The 13,038-nt window shown below is 43.8% G+C and overlaps 1 protein-coding gene across 5 annotated transcripts in view; it reads right to left on the bottom strand.

Annotated features, from left to right (window-relative positions):
• TUBGCP4 (tubulin gamma complex associated protein 4) overlaps nucleotides 1-13,038 on the bottom strand; it is a 39,448-nt gene that overhangs the window by 9,098 nt on the left and 17,312 nt on the right. For 3 of the 5 annotated variants that reach the window (XM_033190359.1, XM_033190361.1, XM_033190357.1), the window contains 5 exons: nucleotides 6,590-6,640; nucleotides 6,057-6,162; nucleotides 4,441-4,548; nucleotides 3,594-3,735; nucleotides 501-678 (listed from right to left, as the gene is read on the bottom strand). In XM_033190359.1, the coding sequence (XP_033046250.1) occupies nucleotides 501-678; nucleotides 3,594-3,735; nucleotides 4,441-4,548; nucleotides 6,057-6,162; nucleotides 6,590-6,640 (585 nt within the window). The remainder of the gene's footprint in view (nucleotides 1-500; nucleotides 679-3,593; nucleotides 3,736-4,440; nucleotides 4,549-6,056; nucleotides 6,163-6,589; nucleotides 6,641-13,038) is intronic. The other 2 variants (XM_033190358.1, XM_033190360.1) reach the window with 1 other exon arrangement.

The following is a 13,038-nucleotide window of genomic DNA, read 5'->3' on the forward strand; positions in this document are numbered from 1 at the left end:
GCCAGGCTGGTCTCGAACTCCTGACCTCAAGTGATCCGCCCACCTCAGCCTCCCAAAGTGCTGAGATTACAGACGTGAGCCACCACACCTGGCTGAAGCCAGGAGTTTGACACCAGCCTGGGCAACAAAGTGAGACGCCACCTCTACAAAAAATTTTAAAAACCAGCTGGGTGCGGTGGCATGTACCTGTAGTCACAAGCTACTTGAGAGGCTGAGGCAGGGGGATCACTTGAGTCCAGGAGCTTGAGGCTTCAGTGAGCTATGACTGTACCACTGCACTCCAGCCTGGGAAACAGAGACAGACCCTGTCTCTAAAAAATAATAAAATAAAATAAAATGCTTTTTCATTTTAAGAAACATGCTTAGTGATATAACTCCTGAATTTTCTCAAACCCCACCATTTTATCAAATACAAACTTATAGTCCCTATTCAATACTCCCTGCCAACCTGCCAGACGTTTTTCCATACCCCTTCCTTCTACTCATCTCTCAGCACAGACCTGGAGATAGTACTGAAGATTATCCACCAAAAATGCCATGTGATTTCTTAGGCGCCACTTGATCGCATCAGTCTGGTTGGACTTGAGGTGCTTGCGCTGCATTTGTAGGGCCCAGCAGTGCTGCAGCTCAGCTTGCACCCGGCGTACGCTCAGAAGGTACTTGAAAACAACATTGTACCTAGGACAGAAACAACAGGATATTCAAAATAAAAATTTCCCCCCATGACAGACTCTAGGACTTTGTGCCACCCACTCCTCTCACAAAAAGGCAGTAAGGAAAGAATGGCTAGAGATGTAGACAAATAAATTATAATTTATTTATACAATGGAATATTATATAGCAGTCAAATGAATGAACTCCAGCTACACAACAAGATGAGACCCCATCTCTGCATTTTTTAGATAACTTGGGAAATTTCAATGTGGACTGGAAATTAGATTATAAGGGACTACTGTTAATTTTACTGGCTGTGATAATGGCATTGTAGTTCTGTTGAAATACGCCTTTTTGAATGGTTGACTCATGTTGCTTCTCATATTCAAAAATACGATTTTTGAATGAAAAAGGTAAATCACAAAAGATTACAGATAGCCTTTTTTATAATTCTTAAAGCAGGCCAGATGTGTTGGCTCATGCCTGTAATCCTGGCCCTTTGGGAGGCCAAGGCAGGAGAATTGCTTAAGCCCAGGAGTTCAAGACCAGCCTGAGCAACATAGTGAGACGCCATCTCTACTAACAATTTAAAACATTAGCCAGGTGTGGTGGTGCCCACCTATAGTCCCAGCTACTCGAGAGGCTGAGGCAGGAAGATCGCTCAAACCCAGGAGTCAAGGCTGCAGTGTGCTGCCTGGGCAACAGAGCAAGACCCTGTCTCAAAAAAAATAGTGTATTATGAATCAAGGATTATGATGAATCTGATTCTCTATCCCTGAGCCCAAAGAAAGTAAAATAGCTTCCCTCTAAGATAGACTCCTGCCTCCCTGTAAGTTCAGGAGCTAACTGCTTAATGCTGAGACTCCATACTGAAAAGACGCATGGGAAGAACAGCTGATTCTTGGTACAACAGGATTTATTTACCTGTTTGTAGGCAGGCTTGCAGAAGACAGTCCCATTCTGTTTGGTTTTTAAAATTATCTATTTCTAAAGGAACAAACATAATGAAATAATAGACCTTGTCTTGATACTGATTTGAACAAACCCAAACATAAAGACAATTTTTAGATAACTGGAGAAATTTCAGTGTAGACTGGATACTAGATTATAAGGGATTACTGTTAATTTTACTGGATGTGATCATGGCATTGTACTTCCGTTGAAATATGCCTTTATCAATTGTTTATTGGCAGAATGAAATGACTGTGATTTGCTTTATACAGCTCTAGCAAAAAAGTCGGGGAGGGACAGATGAAAGTAGTATAATGTTGATGGTTACTGAAGGTGAATAATGAGGACACACGATTTTGTTATGGTCTATACTTTTGTTTATATTTAGAAATTTTTATAATGAAAATGAAAAAATACTTCTAAACTTGATTTCTTCAAGGGTGTTGAGAGCATATCAAGTTAGGAGGTAAGTGGACTGTGGGCCTATAGGATTCTGGGAGCTAAGGATCTTTGGAAGTTCTTTGCACAGGGTCCATGCCACTTGCTTAGCTGGGTCGTGGGCTCTGAATTTGCCATAGAATCTTCTCCCTGAACCAGCCTCATCTTTTCTAGTTTATGCCGTCTATTCTACCCTAAGCTTCTCTACCTGAAACAAGTAGAGAGGGCTAGGAAGAAGAATAGGAAGGATTAAGAGTGGTGGCTAGAAGAAGAGATGGCCTTTTTGTTTCCCTTTTCTTCATTCCTCTGGCTTCACAGAGTATGATAGCTTCAATCCTCCATCCAGGCCGGGGGCCAGTTCTCTGACCAGTAGTTGGGTTTGGGAAGTTCCTAGATACGGTGTGAGGATAGATTTCAAAAGTCACCACCAGCCACATTTGCTTCTTACCTCTTTTCTGTAGATCTCTGGTTTGGGGACGTTAGGTCCTGACCAAGGCAAGCAACAGCACTTGGCAGGCTCTCATGATAAAGAGCGAGGCTGACCTGACAGCAGGAGACTCCAGCTTGGTCAGCTCCTTTGTCCCACCCCCAAGCTTGGCTGCCCCTGTCGGCTCTCCCTTACGGAGGCAGTCTTCTCCCCAGGGGCTAACATCCACAGCAAACATGCAGGCTGGAGGACTTTCCCAAGTCAATCAACAAAAAATATTACAAAAGTGAGGGAGAGACCTTGTCAGGTGTGATGGAATTATCAAGGGCCATTATCTCGACATGGTGCCTGAGACCTTATTTTCCAGAGCTCACAAACTGGTGGCCTACAAACTGCTTCTTCTTTGGCAATTTGAAAAAACGATGGTTTGAAGTAGATATGCTCTCCCACTGATTCCAACACCCACCACTCCGTGTCTCATATCTGCAGCTCCACTTATTAATGTGATCAGTCTAGCCCCTGGAGGGCTTTACAACTTTTGATTTACATATTGTTAAAAACACTTGGGTGCCTATCTTGCTCCCATTAATTCTTGTTTTTTTTTACGAGATGGGGTCTCACTACACTGCCTAGGATGGATTTGAAACCCTGGGTTGGCTGGGCGCGGTGGCTGAAGCCTGTAATCCCAGCACTTTGGGAGGCCGAGGCGGGTGGATCACGAGGTCAGGAGATCGAGACCATCCTGGCTAACATGGTGAAACCCTGTCTCTACTAAAAAATACAAAAAAACTAGCCGGGCGTGGTGGCAGGCGCCTGTAGTCCCAGCTACTCGGGAGGCTGAGGCAGGAGAATGGCGGGAACCCGGGAGGCGGAGCTTGCAGTGAGCTGAGATCCGGCCACTGCACTCCAGGCTGGGCGACAGAGCAAGACTCCGTCTCAAAAAAAAAAAAAAAAAAAAAAAAAAAAGAAACCCTGGGTTTAAGGGATCCTCCTGCCTCAGGCTCTGGAGTAGCTGGGATTACAGGCATGTGCCACCACACCTTGCTAATTCTGTCCTGCTAGTTTCTTCCCTTACAAGTAAGGTGGGTCATTATTTACCTGTGAGAAACTCAGAAACACTCACTTTTCCAGGACAGCTGGGGTGAAGAGAATGTGTAGCGGCCACTGCACTTTGTAGGAAAGACCTAGGGCTGCCCAGCCAGATGCAGGGGCTTCCCGGGGGGAAGTCTCCCGAGAGGGCCCTTCTCTTGCCTGAGTAGCATCTGCTGTGATAAAGAAAAGAAAAGAAGAAAAGAAAAGATAACAACTTGGTTAATCTAGAACCAGAGATTCAACAAGTGAATAACATTAATGAAACTAGAGCTCACAGGAGTTCAAGACCAGCCTGGGCAATACAGTGAAACCCTGTCCCTACTAAAAATACAAAAATTAGCTGGGCGTGGTGGCTGTAGTCCCAGCTACTCAGGGGGCTGAGGCATGAGATTTGAACCTGGAAGGCGGAGGTTGTAGTGTGCCAAGATTGTGCCACAGAACTCCAGCCTGGGCAACAGAACGAGACTCCGTCTCCAAAAGAAAAGAAACAGAGCTCACTGGAGTCTGTGATGTCAGAAGCTTACAGGGGACACAAAGAAGAGAGCTAGGACACTTTTACGTGAGGTTCTCTTGGGAGGTCTTCTAGAGATTCTTTCCTCAGCCTTCAAATCTGGGGGCTGGAAATAAATAAACAGGGACCATTCCAGCAGCATGACCAAAAAAAAAAACCCAACCCCCCCAAAACATGGCCTGGGCATCGCACTTAGCCTCTACGGACTTCTGGACTTTCCTTTTCTTCTCTATGGAATTACAGTACTGTAGTAGCTGATTTCTAAGATCCAAAATTATATGGTTTCTATGGTGGTGCATGGAAGCAGAGATGGGAAAATGGATGATGACAAGTAGGAACTCTAAGGTGACAGGGAGGAATGGCAAACCTTTGTGCTCCTTTCCGTGATACTCAATTGTCAAGTGCAACAGAGGGAGAAGGTTGTCATCATCTAGCAAAACCTTGTGTGCTGACTGTTGAAAGGCCACATTCACATCTGCAAGAAAGAACATGGGGGCTGACAAGGATGCTTGGCTCCGTAACAAACCCAGACTCCTCCAGCTTTCCACTTCTCCCCCAGCATGCCCCGTGCTAACAGTAGGGCACAGTGGACATCTGCTGCATTTGTCTAACATCCATCCATTCTTCTCTTCTTGCTGACAAACTGCCTCCTGATTTTCCTTGGAGAATCATCCCTATTCAGTACAGTTCACATATTTCCAGTGGGTTAGCGCTAGACAACACCCGATTCTAGGGGTAGCTGGGTGATGTAGGCATGATCAAATGGAACGTAATACTCTACTCTGTTATGCTATATTGTTTAGGGATATTAACATGACCAAGCCAGGCCAATCCAGAGGCTCTATTCAAACTCTAAAAGAGTCCAGCTCTTTTTTCAAGATAAACAGGGGCTTAGTAGGATGTAAACTTGGCTAGAGACTATCTGCTACCATACAGAGCAGGCCTGTCTGAGAAGAAAGAGGTGAAAGATGGAAAGAGACCAAGTCCTAAAGGTGCCACACGCATCCTGGATCAAACTTTGCCGAAAACCATCATACGTCTGAGCTTTTCAGTTATGAGAATCAATACATTATTTCTTTCCTTTTGCTTTGCTTAAGTGAGTTTGAATTGGATTTTCTGATATTTGCAACCACGAGTACTTATATTTGTACTATATAAGTATAGTGGACATCTATGGTTTTACTGAGTTAGAAAAATGATCAGCCTGTGTGTATGTATTTTCTCACATTTCTTTTTTTGGATCCTTACTCAACTCTATTCGTGCAGTATGAATGGAAATGGCCATCAGTTGGTCAAGGGGTGGACACTTCACTGAACTAGGCACAGCCTAATGTCTGACCTCTTTGATACATGTGATGTGGGCTGGGCCAATCAAAACCTAGGAATTCCCTAGAATTCTCTAACTTGCAACAAGAGGGACGAGGCTCAGTTCCTTCAGTAGAGGACACTGTGAGGCATATTCCTGGGAGCTGCCCGTGATCATGTTTCCAGAAGGTCATCAAAGAGCTCACAAGAGACACAGACAAGATATGGTGAATGAGCGAATGAGCGAGAGAGAGAGAGAATGAATCCAAGTTGTCCCACTGGGGTTTTAGATACAATAACAAATCCATTTCCCTCTCCCAACTAGGCTAGTTTGGGTGAGTTTCCGTCATTCACACTGAAAGAATTCTACTATAACACTACAAGCAGCACTAAGTCCCAATATGACCCATATAGGATATATGGCTATAATCCAATGAGAAAAAACACCTGGTGTGAAGGCCTGCACCAACTCTTCCAGGAAGGGTCATAGGCCAAGACACTGTTCCCAATGACCCCAGCATGAAGCCTACCTGCAAGGGCCTTCCATCTCTGGAAGCCACTGCTCTGTAACTGACCAGGCTGCTCTTATGTGGAGGAGGCCTTAAAAGGGTCAGCAGCAGCCAAGAAATACCCTACAATGTCAATCAGTTGATCATTCTCAGGGTCACAGACAATTACCATGCTCAGTTACTGCAGTGGGCGGTGTTTTTAACATGTGTTGAGCTGTGTCAATGAAGGCCTGAAACAGTTCTCCACGTCCCAGAAGGTAAAAGTCTTTAATGATCTGAGGAAAGAATTTCAATTTACAATTCGGTAAAGCAAGGCAGGAGCTCTTCACTGTTCTGAGGAATTACACGTATACAGTAATTTCTAATTTCATCAATTTGAGCCCAAGCTACAAAAGATACAGGCATTTGGCATTTCAAAGAGGCATTCTTAGTTCCGGATAGCAGGATGACTGGTGTGTATTTGGCATTATTTATTCAATAGCAACATAATTATATATATACATGCCAGAAAAAAGTATACTCCCAAATCTTTGTATTACAGTAGATTTGTGGCATTAGGTATAGTTTGCTCACTTGGATAGGAACAAGTGAGTCGACTCTGGAAGTCTGGGTATAGGCAACCAGTGCTCTCAGGAAACATCAGAGAATGCAAGTCACTGCCTAACAGCATCACCGTAAGAATCACAACAGTTAAGCCATTACCTTCAGCTGACCCAGTAAATCAGATTCTTCTACCATCAACTTCCAGAGATGCTGTGAAAACAACCAACAAAACAGGGACAAATTTCATTACAGTGAGAAGTCCTGCAAAGAATGGTTCCACACCAATCCAGCAATGTATTAAAAGAAGACTATACCTTGCCCCACACAGAAAAATTCACTCAAAAGGATCAATGTATTATTCCGTTCTCCCACTGCTGTAAAGAATACCTTAGACTGGGTCATTATAAAGAAAAGAGGTTGGCCGGGCGCGGTGGCTCAAGCCTGTAATCCCAGGACTTTGGGAGGCCGAGACGGGTGGATCACGAGGTCAGGAGTTCGAGACCATCCTGGCTAACACGGTGAAACCCCGTCTCTACTAAAAAATACAAAAAAAGCTAGCTGGGCGAGGTGGCGGGCGCCTGTAGTCCCAGCTACTCGGGAGGCTGAGGCAGGAGAATGGCGTAAACCCGGGAGGCGGAGCTTGCCGTGAGCTGAGATCCGGCCACTGCACTCCAGCCTGGGCGACAGAGCGAGACTCCGTCTCAAAAAAAAAAAAGAAAAGAGGTTTAGTTGCTCACAGTTCTACAGGCTGTACGGGAAACATAGTGGCTTCTGCTTGGCTTCTAGGGAGGCCTCAGGAAACTTACAGTCATGGCAGAAGGCAAAGGCATCTCACATGACAGGAGTACGAGCAAGAGAGAGCAAGGGGGAGGTGCTGCACACATTTAAACAACCAGATCTCACGAGAACTTACTATCGTGAGGACAGTACCAAGGGGAATGGTGCTAAACCATTCATGAGAAACTGCCTCATGATCCAATCATCTCCCATCATGCCCCACCTCGCCCTACCTCCAACACTGGGGATTACAACTCAAGAAATTTTGGTGGGGACACAGATCCAAGCATATCAATCATAGACCTGGGTATAAAACTGAAAACTATAAAATTTCTGGAAGAAAACAGAAGAGAAAATCTTTATATCCTTGAGTTAGGCAGAGTTCTTAGACATAACACCAAAACCATGATCCATAAAAGAAAAAAAAAAAAAAGGTAAACTGGATTTCATCAAAATTAACAACTTCTGGGGCAAGTCATAAACTGTGAGAAAATAGGCCGGGCACGGTGTCTCATGCCTGTAATCCTAGCACTTAGGGAGGCCGAGGCGGGTGGATCACAAAGTTAGGAGTCTGAGACCATCCTGGCTAACACGGTGAAACCCCATCTCTATTAAAAGTACAAAAATTAGCCGGGCGTGGTGGCAGGCACCTGTAGTCCCAGCTACTTGGGAAGCAGAAGCAGAAGAATCACTTGAACGTGGGAGGCAGAGCTTGCAGTGAGCCGAGACCACGCCACTGCACTCCAGCCTGGGCAACAGGGTAAGACTCCATCTCAAAAAAAAAAATAGTGAGAAAATATTTGTAAGTCACATACCTCTTAAAGAACTTAAATTCAGAATACATGAAGGACTCTCAAAATTCAACAACAAGAAAACAAAAATCCAATACAAAATGGGCAAAGAGGCACATGAAAAAATGTTCAACCTCACTAGTCATTACAGGCATGCAAATGAAAAAGACAATGGGAAATCCCAGTACTTTGGGAGGCCAAGGCGGGCGGATCACGAGGTCAGGAGATCGAGACCAGCCTGGCTAACATGGTGAAACCCCATCTCTACTAAAAACACAAAAAATTGGCTGGATGTGGTGGCGGGAGCCTGTAGTCCCAGCTGCTCCGGAGGCTGAGGCAGGAGCATTGCCTGAACCCGGGAGGCAGAGGTTGCAGTGAGACGAGATCGCGCCACTGCACTCCAGCCTGGGCAACAGAGTGAGATTTTGTCTCAAAAAAAAAAAAGAGTATTTTATATATATATATATCATAGGTGATACAGAGGACATATGTATAATAAAAGGAAAAGCACAACATTTATTATAAATACGCGCATGCTTCACAGGTATCCTCAAAATGTACAATTAGAACATACGTAGAAGTCTACACTCGACACAGAATATACATTCTCCAGGCACATGCAGGACAGCTAAAAACAGAAACCAGACCCTGTATTAGTCCATAAAGAAACCTGCAATAGATTCCAAAGAAATATCTTACAGACCATGTTCTCAAACTATAATGCAATAAAATTAAAATTAAAACAATAAATTCCTTGGTTAAAAAATCATAAACAAAATTAATTAGAATTATATAGAATATAATGAAAACACTACATGCCAAAAACTTGTGAGACACAGTCAAAACAATATGTAAAGTTTTATATATATTTCTCAGAAAACACAGGTCAAAAATAAAGGAGTCAAGCTTTCAACCTGGGAAAGAGTAACTAAAAAAAAAACACGAAGGAAGAAAATAATAAAGAAAAAGGCAGATATCAATGAAACAGAGAATTCAAACAAAATATACATATATATGTGTGTGTGTGTATATATCTCTTATTTTATTTTATTTTATTTTGAGATGGAGTGTCACTCTGCTGCCCAGGCTGGAATGCAGTGGCGCCATCTCAGCTCGCTGCAACCTCTGCCTCCCAGGTTCAAGCAATTCTCCTGCTTCAGCCTCCCGAGTAGCTGGGACTATAGGCGTGCACCACCGCACCTGGCTAATTTTTGTAGTTTATTTTAGTAGGGACAGGGTTTCGCCACATTGGCCAGGCTGGTGTCAAACTCCTGACCTCAAGTGATCCGCCTGCTTCGGCCTCCCAAAGTGCTGGAATTACAGGCGTTAGCCACTGCACCTGACCCCAAAATATATATTTAAAAAATAAAATTAAAAAAAGAAAAAGCCTGGTGGGCACAGTGGCACATGCCTACAGGCCCAGTTCCTCGGGGGGCTGAGGCAGAAGTTTCACTTGAGTCTAGGAATTCTGAGCGTGGTGTGCTACACCAATTAGGTGTCCACAATGAATTCGGCATCAGTACAGCAACCACCTGGGAGTGGGGGACCACCAGGTTGCCTAAGGATGGGTGAACTGGCCCAGGTCAGAAATGAAACAGGTCAAAACTGTAGTGCTGGGGCGTGGTGGCTCACACCTATAATCCCAGCACTTTGGGAGACTGAGGTGGGATGACTGCTTGAAGCCAAGAGTTCTAGACCAGCCTGGGCAACATACTGAGACTCCGTCTCTACAAAAAGTTTAAAAGTTAGCAGGGCATGGTGATTTGCACCTGTAGTCCTAGCTATTCAGGAGGCTGAGGCAGGAGGATTGCTTTACCCTAAGCGTTCAAGATTACAGTGAGCTATGATCACAACACTGCACTCCAGCCTGGGAGACAGAACAAGACCCCATCTCTGGGAAAAAAAAGAAAATGAAAGGCCAGGTGCTGTGGCTCATGCATCTAATCCCTGCACTTTGGGAGGCTGAGGCAGAAGGGAGGATCGCTTGAGCCCAGGAATTGGAGGCTGCAGTGAGCTAGGATTACACCACTGCACTCTAGCCTGGGCAACAGAGTAAGAAGAGTAAGGCTGTATCTCAAACAAACAAACAAACAAACAAACAAAAAGAATTAGCCAGGCATGGTGGCACGCACCTCTAGTCCCAGCTACTTGGGAGGCTGAGATGGGAAACCTATTGAGCCTGGAAGTTGAGCTGCAGTGACTCATGATTGCACCACTGCTCTCCAGCTTGGGTGACAGAGCGAGAAGCTGTCTCTAAAATTTTTTTTAAATTAAAGAAAAAGCCAGGCCCAGTGGCTCACGCCTGTAATCCCAGCACTTTGAGAAGCCGAGGTGGGTGGATCACTTGAGGTCAGGAGTTCAAGACCAGCCTGGCCAACATGGTGAAACCCCATCTGTACTAAAAATACAAAAATTAGCTGGATGTTGTGGCTTGTAATCCCAGCTACTCAGGAGCTGAGGTGGGAGAATCCCTTGAACCTGGGAGGTGGAGGCTGCAGTGAGCTAAGATTGCATCAATGCACTACGGCCTGGGCCACAGTGAGACTCTGTCTCAAAAAAAAAAGAAAAAAAAAAAAAAAAAAGAAAAAGAAAAAGAAAAAAGGATAAAAACAAAAGCTTGTTCTTTGAAAACACTGATAAGACTAAACAATAAAAAGAAATTCTAAATAAATAAAACATAAATGACTACAGATTTTTAAAAATTAAATCTAGATGAAATGGGTAAATTCCTAGAAAATACCAAAATTAATACAAGAAATAACTCTTTTATGTCAATAGGTTTTAAATACACTGAACTAGTTAAGTTTTCCCTCCTAAAAATATCTAGCTTAGATTATTTTTCAGGTAAATTCAAATTTTCAGTAAGAATTCCTGTCTTATATAAACTGTTCTTAAAAAAATAGAAAAAGAACAAAACCCAACTAGCCCATTTTATAAGGACTGTAGAGTCTTTATTCCAAAACCACATAAGCAAAATACAGGGAAAGAAGGGTACAGTCTTATTTCGTTGGTGACACGGTGTGGCTGTGCCCCACCCAAACCTCATCTTGAATTGTAGCTTCCATAATTCCCACGTGTCGTGGGAGGAAGCCGGTGGGAGGTGATTGAATCATGGGGGTGGTCTTTCTCATGCTGTTCTTCTGAGAGGGAATGAATCACTCTTATAAAGGGGTGATTTATTTTATAATAAATTATATTTTTTATTTTTTTATAGTATTTTATAAAGGGGAGTCCCCCTACACAAGCTCTCTTGCCTGCTGCCACGTAAGACCTGACTATGCTCCTCATTCGTCTTCAGCCATGACTGTGAGGCCTCCCCATCTATGTGGAACTGTGAGTTCATTAAACCACTTTCCTTTACAAATTCCCCAGTCTTGGGTATGTCTTTATTAGCAGCACGAGAACAGACTAATACAACTAGTGATTACAGATGTAACACATCACAATCAAGTAGTGTTTATCTCAGGAAGAACCAGCATCTCCAAATCTAACCAGAAATTTATCATATAAATAGACTAAACGAGAAAAATAACCCAGAGCAAGAAACTGAACCTTAATTGATACAGAAAGAGCACTTGATAAAATTCAACATTTACTTATGATAAAAACCTCTGGACTGGCTATGGTGGCTCACAGAAGGACCACCTGAGCCGAGGAGTTCAAGACCAGCCTGGGCAACACAGCAAGACCCCATCTCAAAAAGTAGTCATAAAAATAGAAGGAAAGTTCTCTCATTTGCAGATGGTATGGTCATCTGCTTAGAACAACTGATATAATCAGACTATTAGAACCAAAAAGAGTTCAATGAGTTGCAAGGTATAAGATTAACCTACAAAAAGTAATACCACCATTTCTCTATGTAAGCAGTAAAAGCTAACAAAAGACATAATTAAAATAAAAACTATTAAGTACTTCAGCATTTTTAAAACCTTTTTGTTTAAGTACTAAAATACATACAGAAAAGTATAAGTCATAAGTTCACAGCTTGAAGATTTTTACAAATTGAACACCTGTATTACCAGCACCCAGATCAAGAAATGGAACCAACTGAGTGTTCCAGCATCCTAGAGGCCCCACTCATGCCCCTCCCACTGACTCAGAGGCAAATACAGTCCTGACATCTAGCGCCAGGTTCACTTTGCCTGTGTTTGAACTTTACAGAAATAGGTTTACACAGTATACACACTTTATTATTTATTTATTTATTTATTTATTTATTTTTGAGATGGAGTCTCGCTCTGTCGCCCAGGCTGGAGTGCAGTGGCGTGATCTCGGCTCACTGCAAGCTCCGCCTCCCGGGTTCACGCCATTCTCCTGCCTCAGCCTCCTGAGTAGATGGGACTACAGGCGCCCGCCACCGCGCCCGGCTAATTTTTTGCATTTTTAGTAGAGACGGGGTTTCACCATGGTCTCAATCTCCTGATCTTGTGATCCGCCCGTCTCGGCCTCCCAAAGTGCTGGGATTACAGGCGTGAGCCACCGCGCCCGGCGCAGTATACACACTTTAAAGGAAAAATTTTTTGGCCGGGCGCGGTGGCTCAAGCCTGTAATCCCAGCACTTTGGGAGGCCGAGACGGGCGGATCACGAGGTCAGGAGATCGAGACCATCCTGGCTAACAGGGTGAAACCCCGTCTCTACTAAAAAAATACAAAAAACTAGCCGGGCGAGGTGGCGGGCGCCTGTAGTCCCAGCTACTCGGGAGACTGAGGCAGGAGAATGGCATAAACCCGGGAGGTAGAGCTTGCAGTGAGCCGAGATCCGGCCACTGCACTCTAGCCTGGGCGGCAGAGCGAGACTCCGTCTCAAAAAAAAAAAAAAAAAAAAAAAAAAAAAAGGAAAAATTTTTTACAGGAGAGAAAGAATCCCAAAAGGGATAAATATAACAAATATTTACAAAACACTCCCCCCCTTTCCTTCAGGGCATACCATTTCTTTTCATTGCTGTAGGCTGTTATTGTTGCAAAAACGCCTTCCAAAGTCCATTAGCTACAATTCTAAGAAACTCCAAAGAGTCTGTGCTTCACTTTGCTTATCATTTT

The sequence above is a fragment of the Trachypithecus francoisi genome, unplaced genomic scaffold (assembly GCF_009764315.1).
Source record: "Trachypithecus francoisi isolate TF-2019V2 unplaced genomic scaffold, Tfra_2.0 Lachesis_group3, whole genome shotgun sequence".
Taxonomy (NCBI): Eukaryota; Metazoa; Chordata; class Mammalia; order Primates; family Cercopithecidae; genus Trachypithecus; species Trachypithecus francoisi.